This window comes from Neomonachus schauinslandi, chromosome 1 (genome assembly GCF_002201575.2).
Source record: "Neomonachus schauinslandi chromosome 1, ASM220157v2, whole genome shotgun sequence".
Taxonomy (NCBI): domain Eukaryota; kingdom Metazoa; phylum Chordata; class Mammalia; order Carnivora; family Phocidae; genus Neomonachus; species Neomonachus schauinslandi.
Genome location: NC_058403.1, coordinates 202,331,344 through 202,347,281, shown reverse-complemented (window position 1 = coordinate 202,347,281; position 15,938 = coordinate 202,331,344). Strand labels below are relative to the sequence as shown.

General features: G+C 50.4%; 1 protein-coding gene across 1 annotated transcript in view; it reads left to right on the top strand.

The window, feature by feature from the left end:
- Nucleotides 1-15,938, top strand: part of MYO9B (myosin IXB) — a 75,828-nt gene that overhangs the window by 31,650 nt on the left and 28,240 nt on the right. The window contains exons 3-11 of the mRNA XM_044921969.1: nt 2,313-2,407; nt 7,523-7,585; nt 7,993-8,092; nt 8,358-8,458; nt 10,286-10,415; nt 11,976-12,065; nt 13,499-13,615; nt 13,953-14,087; nt 15,318-15,439. Of these exons, the coding sequence (XP_044777904.1) occupies nt 2,313-2,407; nt 7,523-7,585; nt 7,993-8,092; nt 8,358-8,458; nt 10,286-10,415; nt 11,976-12,065; nt 13,499-13,615; nt 13,953-14,087; nt 15,318-15,439 (953 nt within the window). The remainder of the gene's footprint in view (nt 1-2,312; nt 2,408-7,522; nt 7,586-7,992; nt 8,093-8,357; nt 8,459-10,285; nt 10,416-11,975; nt 12,066-13,498; nt 13,616-13,952; nt 14,088-15,317; nt 15,440-15,938) is intronic.

Genomic DNA, 15,938 nt, shown 5'->3' with positions numbered 1-15,938 from the left:
GAAGTTCTTGCCCTGCGACACACACACACACACACACACACACACACACACCAGCCAGGTGCCGCTATCTCACACACACACACACACACACACCCCAGCCAGGTGCCGCTATCCTGGGACAGTGGGGCAGGAAGTTCTTGCCCTGTGACACACACACACACACACACACACACACACACGCCAGCCACGTACCGCTATCCTGGTCCTGAGCTCTGCGGAACGGAGCCATTCTCAAAGGAAGCGTCCTGGGCTGCCCCCCAGCAGACGCTTTTTTGTGGGGCTTCTGCCTTCAGATTGCCGCACCAAAAGCTCTGATCAGTGATCCACCTGCATTCATTTCCCTGCAGAATGAAGCCTTTAAGAAAAGCCTGGATCCTGAGTTCCCTGCAGGCCTGGCCATTTCTCCCCACCCTGCCCTCCTCCCTCTGCCCCACCGGACCCTCAGACATCCACGCTCAGTCCCCACCCTGCAAACCTTGACAGTGGCCTTGCCACTTCCTCTCCGTTGCCCTCATGCCTACGCAGCCTCCCACACAGCTCAGCCTTCTCAAACTGAAACATTGTTGGCCCTTCTCGTGGGCACCAAGCTTCCCTTTCTGTCTGTGAGTGGGGCATCACCCCACCCCCCATGTCACTCCTTCTTTGGCCCCTGGAGCCACAAGGGCTTGGACAGCTGAGCACCAGGCCCCGTGATCGGTTCTGCCCTTCTCCCCTCCCCTGCCCGCCCCACCGCTCCCACCTCTGCCAGCAACTTGCTCCCCGAAACAGGGAAACCGCCCCCAGCACCTTCCCTGCCCTGCATTCCCCCAAGGCTTTATCATACCCTCTCCCTGTCTGTTCACCCCTCCGGGGTGTTGGGTACTTCATGGAGAAGGGGCACCCCAAGGCCCTGAGCGGGGTGTGTTCTTTGTCTTAATCTGGGTTGTGGACACACAGGAGGCCCAGGGGGGACCCCAGTGAGTCACAGACTCCATGCACCGTGCATCCTTTCCTCTATATATTGGAAATAAAGCCCTGATTCATGCCGCCATGAGAATGAACCCCAAAAACATCCTGCTAAGTGAAGGAAGCAAGACAAAAGGCCACATACTGTATGCTCCCACTTAGGCAAAATATCACACACAGGCAAATCCATAGTGACAGAAAGCAGACTGGTGGCTGCCAGGGGCTGGGGGAGGCAGGAGGGGGGATGGGGAGTGACAGCTGATGGGGATGGGGGTCTCTTTTTGGGGTGATGGAAATGTTCTGGAACTAAATGGAGGTGATGGTTACACAACATTGTGAACGTACTAAATGCCACTGAACTGTTTATTTTTAAATGGTTAATTGTATGTTATGCCAGTTTCACCCCAATCAAAAAATTTGTTGTGAGGGGCGCCTGGGTGGCTCAGTCGTTAAGCGTCTGCCTTAGGCTCAGGTCATGATCCCAGGGTCCTGGGTTCAAGCTCCAGATGGGGCTCCCTGCTCGGCAGGGAGCCTGCTTCTCCCTCTCCCACTACCCCTGCTTTGTTCCCTCTCTTGCTGTCTCTCTCTGTCAAATAAATAAAATCTTTAAAAAAAAAAAACTGTGTTGTGAACCGGCTTGTCCTCTCACAGAATCGCAGGACCCCTCCAGGCCAGGACCTGTCTCCACATCTGCTCCCTCTCAATCAGCCTCCTCTTCCCCTGGGGCCCAGAGCCCTCATCAGCTTAGGGCCCAGCAAACTTCTTCTGGAAAGGGCCAGACAGTGAATATGTTCAGCTTTGCAGGCCAGAACGGTCTCTATCATGGTTATTCTGCTGCTAGAGTGAGAAAGCAGCCATGGGTGATCCATAAATGCACAGGCTTGGCTGTGTGCCAGTAAAACTTCGTTTATGGACACTGAAATGTGAATAGAATTTTCATGTGTCAGGAAGTACTATTCTTGTTTTTTGGGTTTTTTTTGTTTTTTTTTTTGAACGATTTACAAATGTAAAAACCACTCTTGGCTCACAGGCAATACAAAAATAAGCAGTGGACTGGATTTCAGCCCACGGGCCAGAGTTCACCCTCCGAACAATTATAACGGAAAAAGAATGCCGTTGATTAGCATTTTTCATGTCTGAGGCTTAAAGCTTGAACCCCTCACACAACCCAAACACAGAGGTAATAAAGTCTGTTGGCGCACACCTGGGCTACACGCCTTTGTGTTTACCAGGCTCATCAGGGCCACTGGCTGACTTCAGGCAAATGAGTGTCCATGATGCCCAGGGGGACTTCCAAGGCTCCAGGCTGCGGCGTGTAGAAATTTCATCCTCACGACCTGAAAAACCTGCTCTTGTTTTCCCCACAGGCTTTCGGAAATGCCAAAACGGCCCACAACAACAACTCCAGCCGATTTGGGAAATTCATCCAGGTCAACTACCTGGAGAGTGGCATCGTGAGAGGGTGAGTTGGCAGCCGCCTAGCTGTGGGCCACCAGCCTTGGTCCTGGGGTCCTGGGCATCCCTGCGAGGAGGAGCCAGCCTGGGAGCTCAGTGTGGAAATTGTGGCTCTGCAGATATGTGTGAATTGTACAGGGAAGCAAGTGTGGGTTTTATTTAAGTCAGTGATGTGAAGATCTGAGTTGTGGGTCAAAGTGGGAAATGTAAGCGTGGGAGGGGCGGGACCTCTGTCCCCAGGTCATCGAGCCTGGGCCCAGGTGCCCAAGAAGCAAGTACAACGACCTGAAGGTGCTAGCGTGATGGAGTTTGCCAAGAACAGGCAAGGACATACCAACTTATGTCTTGGTCTTGATGAGGTTTCAAATTCAGTGGGTCTGGGGATGCCACAGGCAGAGTTGATGTGGACTGTGGCAGTTGCCAAACATGTGCCCCTTTAGCCAGGAGAAGACATAAGTTTGGGTAGCAGCAATGAAGTGGTTGTCCAAGGAAGTACTGAAGGTAAGCAGATGGGTGAATGGGAGGGAGGGGGGTAGATGGATGGATTCGTGGGTGGGTGAGTAGATAGATGAATAAATTCATGGACTGGGTGGGTAGGTGGATAGATTCATTGCTAGATGGGAAAATTCACAGATGGATGAATTCGTAGATTGATGGATCCATGGATGGATAACTGGATTAGGTAGATGTGTGAGTGGGTAGGTGGTAACTGGATTGTGAAGTTGATTGGTGAAAGTTAAAACAGACCAGCATTTTGTGCCAGAAATGTGAGTTCCTTAGGTGGAGGCACAGTCACTTCAACTAAATGTGTAACATTGAAATTGTGTTTGTTACTCTGTGCAGTAGTTATGCTTAAGAAAATGGCAGCTTTGTGAAGTGAATTAATGTTACAAGGAATTACCTATTTTGTCATAGTATTTAAGTCAATGTCATTTTCAGAATTCGGTTCTGTAGCATTTCTTTCTCTTTAAAAAGTATATATTCTGGGTAGTTACAGTTTGGTTAAAAAATGTAATTATGGTTTAAGACTGCATAATGTATTGGGTATTTTTTTTTTTTAATACACAAAGGTCTTATGAGCCAATGAAACTCTTTCAGAGTTGGGGCACCTGGGTGGCTCAGTTGGTTAAGCCACTGTCTTTGGCTCAGGTCATGATCCCAGGGTCCTGGGATCGAGCCCCACGTTGGGCTCCCTGCTCTGCGGGGAGCCTCCTTCTCCCTCTCCTTCTGTCTGCTACTCCTCCTACTTGTTCTCTCTCGCTCTCTAAATAAAATCTTTAAAACAAAACAAAACAAAACTCTTTCAGAGTTAAAAAAAAAAAAAAAGAAGGCATCTTGGCATAGTCTGGGGTTGCTCAAAGGGATCATCCCTGCCTCCACATTCTGGTGGGAGGGTCTGTAGTAGAAGCAGGATTTATACCAGTTCCAGGTGATGCTCTGAGCAGCCCAAATGTTCGACATGGGGAAGAGACCTGAGCAACAGGGCTAGAGTCCTAGAGAAGGCTCCAGCATTTCAGGAATGGAGAAGTCCTCGACTGGCGGGGCCCAGGGATTGAGTCTAAACTATGTCAGTTCCTCTGTCCATCTTACCTGACTGATGATCATTTCAAATGACAAATCATATTCAAGACACAAATTGGAATGTTGTTTTCTCAAATCCTTCAGCCTCTGGCATCTTTCCTTTTTCCCACTGCCCAGGCTGCAATGGGCAGTGGTCTGGGGGAGAGACCCCACAATAAATGGCAATTCTGCTCCGGCCCCTCAGCCCCCCACAGACCATCCAGCCGTCCCCCCAGCTCAGTGCTGCTGGGCACCTGCATGGGCCCGGCCACCCCCTGTCCCTGTTGCGGGGCCTCTGACTAGCAGGAGATGCCCAGAGTATCTTGTCAGGCACAGGACACAGAATTATACCCCATCTACAGTTCTGGGGGCTCCCTCAGGGGTGCAGAGATGCCAGAAGGCTGCCTCATGTTTTCCTGGGTCCCGGGCTGGCTCTGTAGCCGTGGGCCAGATGGGGGAGTCTTTGCTCCCAGCTTGCTCCTCTGTGTGGTCTGTTTGGTGTCCTAGGGCTGCCAGAACAAAGTGCCACAAACCGGGGGGCTCAGAACAACAGGAATTTATTGGCTCACAGTGCTAGAGGTTGGAAGCCTGCAATCAAGACGTAGGCAGGACAGCGCTTCCCCCTGGAGGCTCCAGGAGAGGATTCTTCGTGCCCTCTTGCAGCTTCTGGTGACCCCAGGCTTTCCTTGGCTTATGGCCACATCACCCCAATCTCTGCTTCCACCATCACGTGGTCTTCTCCTCTGTGTCTCGGTGTTCTCTTCTACTTCTTAGCACTTTGTCCTTGGATTTAGGGTCCACCCTGATCTTGGAGGATGATCATATCTCCAGATGCCTTCCCTTAATTACATCTCCAAAGACCCTTTTTCCAAATAAGGTCACACTCGCATCTTCTGGGGGCCACCACGTGACCCAGTGTGCCAGCAGGGGTCGGCTCTCAGCTATGCGGTGCAGCCTGTTCTGCCGGCCATCAAGCTCTGGGCCAGAGCTCTAGGTGGCTGAGTCTTATAGACCAACTTTTGAAAGTCCTCTATCTGTGGCCTCAGACTCAGGAAAGGAAGTCCCACCTCAGCCCATGACCGTGGCCTGCCCACTCTCCGAGGGGGAGGTGCACTTCCTGTCCCGGGAGTGGCCACAGCCAGCTGGGGAAGAGCAGGCCCAGACCCGGTTCTGCTTTTGTGGAGGTGACACTTCTCAGTGCCATTTCCTGTGGAGGCCAAGGGTCAGGGGCAGTCCAAGCCTTCCTTCAGTTCCCCAATTTGCAAGGCCTCGTCTTCCTGTGGGTTCAGTGGCTTAGTGTTGGGGGATCCCTGGCCCCCTTACGAACCCCGATAGGGGCCGGGGCCTTAAAAACGATCAGGGAAAGGCGTCATCAAATGGCAGCTCGATGCCAGTAAGGGGTCACTCTCCTTCCCCTCTCCCCCCCCCCCCCCCACCGCTGATACACAGGGAGTTGGCCACAGGTGGAGATTCTAACAGGAGTCTGATTCTAGAACCAGATGCGGCCTCCCTCCCTAGGAGAACAAGCCACCAATAACTAAAATAGTTACTAGCAGGGGGAAGGAATAGAAAAAAAACATACGAGTTTGGAAGCAGAGCGGACACCGGCCGAGTCCGTGGACACCTGCCCGTGCCTGTTTTGTGTGCATGTGTCCCAGGCAAGACTGCAGAAAGGAGACTACTGTCCTGGAGAGAGAGAGAGGCAGGCGGCATCCAGCAAGCCCCAGACCAGGGGCCCAGTGCTGTCCCCCAGGTCTGCCCCCCACCCCTCGGGCACCAGCTGCCCCTCCTATAAAACCAGATGCACTCAAATGAGGGTGGCCTGCAAAGCCATCCAGCTCCCACACTTTGTGGAACCCATGAAAGCCCAGCCCCTCCAGCCCCAGTGGGTGTGGAGGGAGCAGGGCCAATGCCTGGTTCGGGTCCCCACCAGGCCACTTCCCTCCCGTGGGGTCCTAGGCAGCAGGTGGTCCCTTCAATTTTCAGTATCTCATCTTTCAATGGGAGCCACAGTGCCCACCCCCAGGTGGAAGGATTCAGGGCATTTAATTCCTGAGAAGGCACTAGGTGCTCGAGGAATAGTCACCATTACTACTGCTAGCATTGAGAGTGTGGCTGTAGAGGTCCCTGGCCCCTGGCCCAGAGGCCATCCAGTCTTGTGGACCCCTGACCATCAAACATCCGTCATCGGATGAACGGGTCGACAGATGTGCTATGTCCAGCCACGAGAAGGAACAGAGTTCCGATACACGCTACGATGTGGCTAAATCGCAGAGTTCTCGGGCTGAGTGACAAGGCAGACACAGTATATATGTCAAAGGATTATATTTCTTTAAAATTCTAGACAATGCAAACTAATCTATAGTGGGGCTGATCAGTGGCCACTTGGGAGGGGTGACCAAGGGCCCAGGAAACTGGGTCATGGTGGTGGGCACACAGGTGTCTGCATGTGTCACAACTCATCAGTTCACACGCTTCTAGTTTACTGTACGTCAGTGGCAGCTAGTAAAGCTGGTGGAACAACATAGGAAAGGACCCAGTCAAGACTCACCACGTTGCACACTTTAAGAATGTGTGGTTTAGGGGCGCCTGGGTGGCTCAGTCGTTAAGCGTCTGCCTTCGGCTCAGGTCGTGATCCCAGGGTCCTGGGATCGAGCCCTGCACTGGGCTCCCTACTCCGCGGGAAGCCTGCTTCTCCCTCTCCCACTCCCCCTGCTTGTGTTCCCTCTCTTGCTGTCTCTCTCTCTCTGTCAAATAAATAAATAAATAAATAAATAAATAAGAATGTGTGGTTTATATCAATAATGAAGCTGTAAAAAAAAATAGAAAATGAAACTGTTAGCTTATATTTAGATTTTTAATGGGAGAAGCATTTAATTGCTGAGGAGGTGGTGAATGCAGGGGGTGACCTTCTATATTGTCCATGAAAACATGGGTATAATCACTCGGGTTTCCGCTGCCTGAGGGGGTTCCTCCAGGATGCTCCTTGAGCTTTCTGAGCAATGATCAGCCTGCATCTGGTCTGGGGAGCAGAAGTGGCCAACCCGAGTTCCTTATTTTTATGGATGGCAGTCATAGAATAAGGCAACACTTAGGGTGATTTTTAGGGTAGTTATATTTACAACACATAGACTGATTATATTTGCAACATTTAAATTGGTTGTATTTGCGACATTTAGGATGGTTGTATTTCTTTTTTTGTTGTTTTTTTTGTTTGTTTTAGATTTTATTTATTTATTTGAGACAGAGTGTGAGAGCACAAGCAGGAGGTAGGGGCAGAGGCAGAGGGAGAAGCAGACTCCCTTGCTGAGCAGGGACCCTGACTCGGGGCTCGATCCCAGGACCCTGGGATCATGACCTGAGCCGAAGGCAGATGCTTAACTGACCGAGCCACGCAGGCGCCCCATATTTCTAAAGGTGATTTAGGTACCTGTGTTTACCTTATATCAAAGGAAGTTAATCCACAGCTGGCTTTATTATGGTAACAAATTACTCTAGTTCTTCCAGAAAACTCTTATCAAAATGTTAACATCTTATTCTTTCATCTTTCTTTTAATGACAGAGCTGTTGTCGAAAAATACCTGCTTGAAAAGTCCCGCCTGGTCTCTCAAGAGAAGGATGAGAGGTAGGAAGAAATTTCCTTGGTGACCCACCACATCTGCTTTCTTCCCCACAAAGGAGAGAAGCAGGTGTCCTGGGCCTACAGGAGGCCGTGGCTGATGTCCCAGGATCGAGGCTGCTCTGTGGCTGCAAGCTTTGCTCTCATACCTCCTAAACCACCTTTTTTGGGCTTATTTTTGTGCCTGCTCCAGGCTTTTACTCAGAGTAATACCCCCCCATCCACAGACATCTACTCACCAGAGAAGCTCAGAGTTTAGTTTTTAGAATCGACTTATTGTCTCAAATTGGCACATATTTGAGGTGCTTTCTTTCCCCCCAGTGTGGGCTCCAAAGCAATATTAGCAGTGGTTTGAAGACTAGCTGTCGTGTGGTGTCCAAAAACGAATTTTTTCTCCTCGTTTTGACCCACAGGAACTACCATGTGTTTTATTATTTGTTACTTGGCGTCAGCGAGGAAGAGCGTCAAGAATTTCAGCTCAAGCAGCCTGAAGATTATTTCTACCTCAACCAGGTAAACAGCCCCACGTCCCAGCCACAAACGCCGCCTCTGTTCCCCACGGGCTGTTTACGTGCCACCGGGAGGTCAGAGGCTGTCTGCCTGGGCCCTCTCCGGCCCCCAAACCCGACTCCAAAGAGGCCCAGAGAAGGCGGCATAAAGGGGCCCATTCATTCCCCGTGTCCTGAGCCCTGCCCCCTCGGTTCCAGCCAAAATCACTCTTGCACGCCACCCTTGCCAGCCCAGAAATACCCAGAGTGCCCCTGACTTTGTTTTTCAGCATAACTTGAAGATCGAAGATGGAGAAGACCTAAAGCATGACTTTGAGAGACTCAAGCAGGCCATGGAGATGGTGGGCTTCCTCCCAGCCACCAAGAAGCAGTAAGTGGGCGGGCCGGCCATCCCACCTTCTGCATGGACCCCCCCCACACACACACATCTTACCTAAGGCCCCTCTCTGAGAGCTGACTGACACCCCAGCGGGAGCTAAGACACTAAAGGAGGGCAGACCGATGACCATGAGCTCATGAAAAGCAACATTAGTCATTAGTCACTGGGAGATGTCAAACCACGGGGCTTTTGCCCAACAGCGCAGATGTACCTCACTCTTAAAAATGGTCACGATGGTGAATTTTACATGATGTGTATCTTACCACAATTAAAATTTTGAAAAATTTTTTGAAAGCCACCTAGGGTCCTCGCCACACCTGCCCGATGTTTGGTATACCCAGAGGGAACGCCTGCACGCTTCTCGGAGGGCACAGATCGGGGCAGCCCCTTTGGAAAACCGTCTGCAGTTTCTACGAGAGCTGTGTCTGCCCAACACCATGCGTGCATGTGCTGACTCAAAGATATGCTCATGGCAGCCTTATTATTTACTGCCAAAAAGTTAGGAACCTCCCCCCCCACACACACACACAAATGCTCACCAGCGGGAATTAAATAAAATAACTAAACAAACCGCTTTATATCATGCAGGGCTGGGCAAACTTTCTGTAAAGGGCCAGATAGTCCAGTTTTCAGATTCGGGGGCCAGATGGTCACTGTTGCGTGTTCTTCTCCATGTTTATTTTTTTAACCACCCCCCCCAAAAAAAACTGAAGAACCATTCTTAGCTCCGAGGCTGTCCAGTAATGGGCTATAGAGTGCCACTCCCTGGACTTCACGCACAGCAGTGGTGCTCAGCCAGAGTCACTTCTGCCCCCACGGGACAGCTGGCCATGTCTGGAGACATGTTTGGTCATCATCCTGCATCGGGGAAGGAGGAGAGGGACACAGCTGCTAGCACCTAATGGGCAGGGGCCAGGGGTGCAGCTCGGCGTCCCATAGTGCACTGGGCAGCCCTTCGCAGCAAAGAATGATCCGGCCCCACGAGTCCATAGGGCAGAGGCTAAGAAATGCTGGCTTGCAGCATTGAGTGTGGCCACGCCAGTTCGCGCAGGAACGTGCATTGCACCCCCACGTCACGGTCTTCCAGTGACAGGCCAGATACAAGTACATATGATTTCACTGACACCAAGTTCACGGACAGCATTAGGATGCGAGGATAGCCATTCCTCTGCAGGAGCTGGGGTGGGTTCCAGTGCTGGAATGTTCTATTTCTTGCTCTGAGTGCTCATCACAGGGAGGTGTATGTTTTGTGACAGTTTATCAAAATACGCTTAAGAATTGTGTGCTTTTTTTCACCTGTTTTTTATGCATGGCAGGTTTTTTGGGGGGTTTTTTTTTGCATTTTTTTTCATGCATATTAGGCTCCCATAAAAAAATTTTTAAGCACCCTCCTCACCAAAAAAAAAAAAAAAACCAAAACCACCCAGGTGAGCCATCTGTCTACAAAATCACATTCCACAAAGGGTCCTCAGCAGTGAGATTGGACTTTTTCTTTTTTTAAGATTTATTTATTTATTTATTTGACAGAGAGAGTGACCGAGAGAGAGGGAACACAAGCAGGGGGAGAGGGAGAGGGAGAAGCAGGCTTCCTGCTGAGCAGAGAGCCTGATGCGGAACTCGATCCCAGGACCCTGGGATATGACCTGAGCTGAAGGCAGACGCTTAACGACTGAGCCACCCAGGCGCCCTGGACCTTTTTTAACTTCATATGTCCTACTGGATTTGGCTGGTTGTATGAATTCAGCCCAAGTGGCTAGAAGCTTCTGTCATCTTACGACTCTGGAAACCACCCCAACCTAGGCTCCTTTGCTCTCCCAGGATTTTTTCCGTCCTCTCAGCCATCCTGTACCTGGGCAACGTCACGTACAAGAAGAGAGCCACAGGCCGAGACGAAGGTCTGGAGGTCGGGCCCCCTGAGGTGCTGGACACGCTGTCCCAGCTCCTGAAGGTATGGCTCCCTGCACTCGGCCATGGTGGCCAGCGAGGACCCAGAACTTCCTGCATGGGCCTTGCGTCTATAAACCGGGGTCTGTCTGCCTGCTTCCTCCCCACAATCTGTTCAACACCTCTTCCTTGGTTCTCTTTTTCTTTCTTTCTTTTTTTTTTTTTAATTGAGGTACAGTCATCATACAGCCTTATGTTAGTTTCGGCATTATGACAGGATGATCATCAAATGCAATATTTGTCTATATTGCAAAACGATGACCACAGTAAGTCCTGTTAACATCTGTCACCACACATGGTTACAGAATCGGGTTTTTCTAGTCATAAGAACTTGGAAGATCTACTCTCAGCGACTTGCAGTTACGGCATATGGTATTCTGAACTGAAGTCCCCATGCTGGACATGACATTTCTGGGACTTCTTTATTTTATAACTAGAAGTCTGTTCCTTCTGATCCTCTTTATTACCTGGTTTACCTATCCTCGTCCCCTGCCTCTGGCAACCACCAATCTGTTTTCTGTATCTGTCAGCTTGGTTTAGTTTGGGGGGTTTTGGGAGGGGTTTTTTTTTTGGTTTGGGTGTGTGTGTGAGTGTTTTGGGTTTTGGTTTTTGGTTTTTTTGTGGGTTTTTGTTTTTTTTTTTTTTTGGTTCTTTTAGATTCCACATACCAGTGAGATCATACATGTTTTACTCGGACTTATTTCACTTAGCATAATGCCCTCAAGGGCATCCTATCCCTTCCTCCTTTCTCAAGGACACCCTCCTGAGCACGGCTGCACCCCCTCTCAGCCCCTCATGTGAAAGGCCCTTTGAAACCATACTTTGATCAGCAAGGTCATGTGCTCATTGGACCTGCCATCCCCTTGTCCACTGGCACTTGTCAACCCTCAGGGGGCACTGGGTAGTGTCTGGAGGCATCCGTGGGTTGTCACAACCCAGAGGAGCTACTGTCATGTAGTGGGTGAGGCCAGAGATGCTGCTTAACGTCATATAATGCACAACACAGCTTCCCCACAGCAAAGAATGATCCAGCCCTGAGTGTCCCTGGTGCCAGATCTGAGAAGTCCTGCCCTCATCTTTCTGTTTTCTAAGCATACATTCCACTTGTGGCTCTTCTTAAAGAGCATGTACCTGCGTGCAGGAGCCTGGCTTCTGTTGTGTTTGTGGGGACGAGTAAGCACACCTGCCAGGAGATTTGGGCAGCTTCCCTTGCCCCTACTCTGACTGCCTCTGGCTTGTGGAGCGGGCTTGGCGGTCAGGAGGGAACAGGCCAGGAACCCACTCCAACAGCGACATCTATAAATGCAGGTTGCCAGGCAGTACCCGGGCCCACAGGGACCCCCAGGCCTATGTGACCATCCTCCCAGGGCCATCGACCGAGCTTGTGAGTGTGATGATTCGGAAACACACTGAGCATAGCGCACATCACTCGGTGGGCTTTGGGCCCACTTCCTGGTGCGGCTGCTGGAAGTCCTCCTGGCACTTTTCTCGGGCTTCCAGCCTTACCTCAGGGATGTGAGGACCCGCCCAACAAGCCTTCTCTCCCTCCTTGACCTCGAAACAGGTGAAGCGAGAAATCTTGGTGGAGGTCCTGACCAAAAGAAAAACGGTGACAGCCAATGACAAACTCATCCTTCCCTACAGTCTCAGCGAGGTGAGCATGGCCCTGGGCTCTTGCGGGGCGCTGCGCTGCAAACCACAAGTTGCGGGGGAGCTCTGGAAATAGCCGGCCTGGATAGCCTTTTCCCTGTCTTGAAAGAGCTGTGACATTGTCTCTGGTTCTCACGTGAGCTTAGGCACGGCTCAGAGCAGCTTCTACAGCACACTTCAGCCCTAGGGCCAGAACTCAGGCCACACGTGTTCTGCTTGGTGTTTCCGTGCTGGTTCTCACTAGCAGGGGATGGCCATCTGCAGCCCGCAGGCCAAATCCAGCCTCCTGCCTGCTTTTGTAAATAAAGTTTTATTGGCACAGCCACGCCCCCCCCCCCCTTTTTTTTAGGCTGCTTTGCTACTGTATTGGCAGAACTAGGTGATCATGACAGGACCATCTGGCCCTCACAGCTGAACATACTGACCTTCTGGCCTTTAAAGTTTGTTGATCCCCCACCCCAGGCTAGTGCATGACCTTTACAACCATTAAGTGTGTCCCGGGGATCTTGATAGGACACCTCTCTCTGGCCTTTGCCCCAGCCAAGATGTTTTCCTTGTGATGGGTTTTTCTTGCGTTTTTACATCTCAAGAGCAGTGGGCCTCGCAGCCTGCAGCTTGGATGGCCACAGGAAAATACCTAGCCATGGCAGGGATTTTTAGCTGGTGGTAGAAACTGCTTGGGCATCTTCAGTGGGCACTGTGTACATTCTGAGCCCCCACAGGGAAAGGTCCCCTGAAATGTTCTGTAAAAGTTGCTATAGGACACCTGAGCCCCCAGCAGCTTGGCTGACCCTGAGGGGCAGGACGCCAAGGGACAGATGCCAGGTGTGAGGGTTCTGTATCCCTCGGGGCCCCCTTTCCACAACCTCCCGGGAAAGGCAAAACCAAGACATGTGTTCTTGATCTTAACTGTAGCCAAGCACATCTGTCACAACTTAGATCTGAGTATATAAAGAGAAACAATTTCTTGTATGTAAATTAGACCTCCTTAAGCCTCTTTTTTAATTTAAAAGCCATTACTGCGTTTAATTTAAAAGCCACGATGGCATCTCCACGATGCTCCCAGAGCTGCAAGGGACCTACCTGGCTTCCCACCCAGCTCGGCCTCCTGGCTGGTTCTTCCCACGGGTCGGCCCGGCACGCTCCCTGAGCCTGTGTTCCATCCTCAGCGTCCCCAGGTTGCTCTGAGGAATAGGGCTGGCTTGTGAGAAAGACTTCGCTGAACCTTAGGCTGCCGGGCCCGAGCTTCATAGTTCATGCTTCGGTGTGCAGGGGCATCCCGAGCAGACAGGTGGCGTGCAGAGTGAGAGGGGTTGTGTCCAGTGAGTGAGGTGTTCAAAGTCACAGCCTCGATTTTCCCGGGAGTGCAGACCTCTGGGTGGTGCAGCACAGGGCCCACGTTGTCGAGGTGTGACACTCTCCACCCTGTGCCCGCAGGCTATCACCGCCCGCGACTCCATGGCCAAGTCCCTGTACAGTGCTCTGTTCGACTGGATCGTGTTGCGGATCAACCACGCCCTCCTCAACAAGAAAGACATGGAAGAGTCCGTCTCGGTGAGAGCCCCTACCCCTGTCTGCTCCACCAAGCAGAGCTGGGGAAGGCCAGGCCCTCGGTGTCACACACCCTCGGCAGATGGCCCGTGATGTCGGGAGCCAAGGTGGCTTTGGTTGGTGTCAGGGGAGAGGCCGGTTGCTCCGAGGGGCAGGCCCAGGGAACAGGATGGGGCGCAGTTCTCAGGACCCAGTGCACGGTGAACACATGGAGCCCCTCGTTCACATATTACAGATTCCAAGGCAGTGACAGCAGAGTGTTCAGCTGAGCGCAGAGCCCGCACAACCAAACAGGTCACTTCCACAGAAGCAGTAATAACTGTTTTCTCTGTCTTCCCAGTGCTTGTCCATTGGGGTCCTTGACATATTCGGATTTGAAGACTTCGAGAGGAACAGTTTTGAACAGTTCTGCATCAACTATGCCAACGAGCAGCTTCAGTATTACTTCAATCAGCACATTTTCAAACTAGAACAGGTAAGGAAATGCCATCTTGTTACCTAGGCAGCCCCAAGGGGGGACGGAATGAGCCGGAACTGGGGTCTCCCTCGGGTTCCGGTTTGCTGGTGAACCAGCCCTGGAATCTTTCTCTACAGAAGAGAAAGTCTGGGAAAACCCAGCCCAGACTTAGATGAGGCAGACACTGGGGGCATTTTTGTCCATGGGTCAATTTTGTACCTTCTTTCTGCTCAAATGTGAAAATCCATCCAATGGGAGAGAAATGGAGTTGCCTTGTGAGGATTTGCTTTGGTCAACAATTTTGACAATCTGTCTTCCGTGTCTTTTCACTGCTACACACCCAGCCATGTTTACCCATGTGTTATCCGTCACATTGATGATTTGGACAGAAAAAAAAAAATGATGGGCTTATATAAATATCTAGCTGATTTTACTATTAAACTTTCCTTCTGGCTGTTGAGCCCTTGAAGCATGGCTGGTCCACATTGAGTTGTGTGGCAGTAGTGAAACACAGTGGATTACCAACACATCATGCAAAAGAAAAAGAATATAAAATTCCTCATTGATCATTTTACATTAATCACATGTTGACATGATCATAGTTTGGATATATTGGGTTAAATTAACTATATTATTAAAGTTAACTTCACCTGTTTCTTTTTACCTTTTTAACTGATTATTATAGAAAATTCGAAGTTACGTAGAGCACGCTCACTACATGGCATTATATCACTTGAATTATTGGACATTGAGGTTCCAGAGCAGGGGCCAGCAAATGGCAGCTCACAGGTCCAGTCTGGCCCCACAACCTGTTTTTGTAAATAAACCTTTATTGGCATGTGGCCACGCCCACTTGTCTATACATCATTGGTGGCCTCTTTCATGCTACCACAGCAGAATCGTGACAAGACACCATCTAGCTCATAAAGCTTGATTTATTTACCATCTGGCCCTTCACAGAGAAAGATTTCTGGCCCCTGGGACACATTAAGTGTGATTTTAAGCATCTTGTATGTTTGATGCTTAAGCATGTACTGTTTCCTGTTATTAATAATTTTTCCTGTTATTAATAATTTTATATAATTATGAATATATTTCCATTGATATATCAACATGTGATGTTATTTACACACGTATGTATGAATACGTACGTGCATACATAAATATATTCATATACACCGCATGCTGTGTAAACGTTAACATAGCCATGAGGTAGTGAGATTATCAGCTAACCCCTAAACCCTGCAGGAGGAGTACCAGAGCGAAGGGATCTCATGGCACAACATTGACTACACTGATAACGTCGGCTGCATCCATCTCATCAGCAAGAAGCCCACGGGGCTCTTCTATCTGCTGGACGAAGAGAGCAAGTGAGTGTCCACGGCCCAGTTCCCCCTGCAAACCTGGTTCCCTAGCCCCTGGAGCCTCACCCTGAATCCACACCATCCCCAAGAACTTCTGAGTTTGTCACACTCATTTGGCCACAAATCCTGACCTCACGTTAGCAAAAGGCACGTAGCATTTATCACGGAAGTATTAACATGTGCGATAACTCGATTCTGAAACACGCACACCCGGGAGTTGTTAAGAAAGGGACACGGGGCCTGAGTCTAGAAACTAGGCACGGGGTTGGTGCATGCTTGAAAAGGGCAACACATGGGATCGGGGGCCCAGACGCCACACTGACTACTAAACCTGGCACCCCTCGTCGAGAGGACACCGTGAAGGCTGGAAGGGATGTATGGATGAAGTGCCTCACCCCTGGTCACCCAGCCGCGGTCACTGAAGTTCACTCACTGAATTTGTTAACCTGCGGCTCCGTTAATGACCACAAAGCACAGACAGCTTTTTTTTTTTTTTAAGATTTTT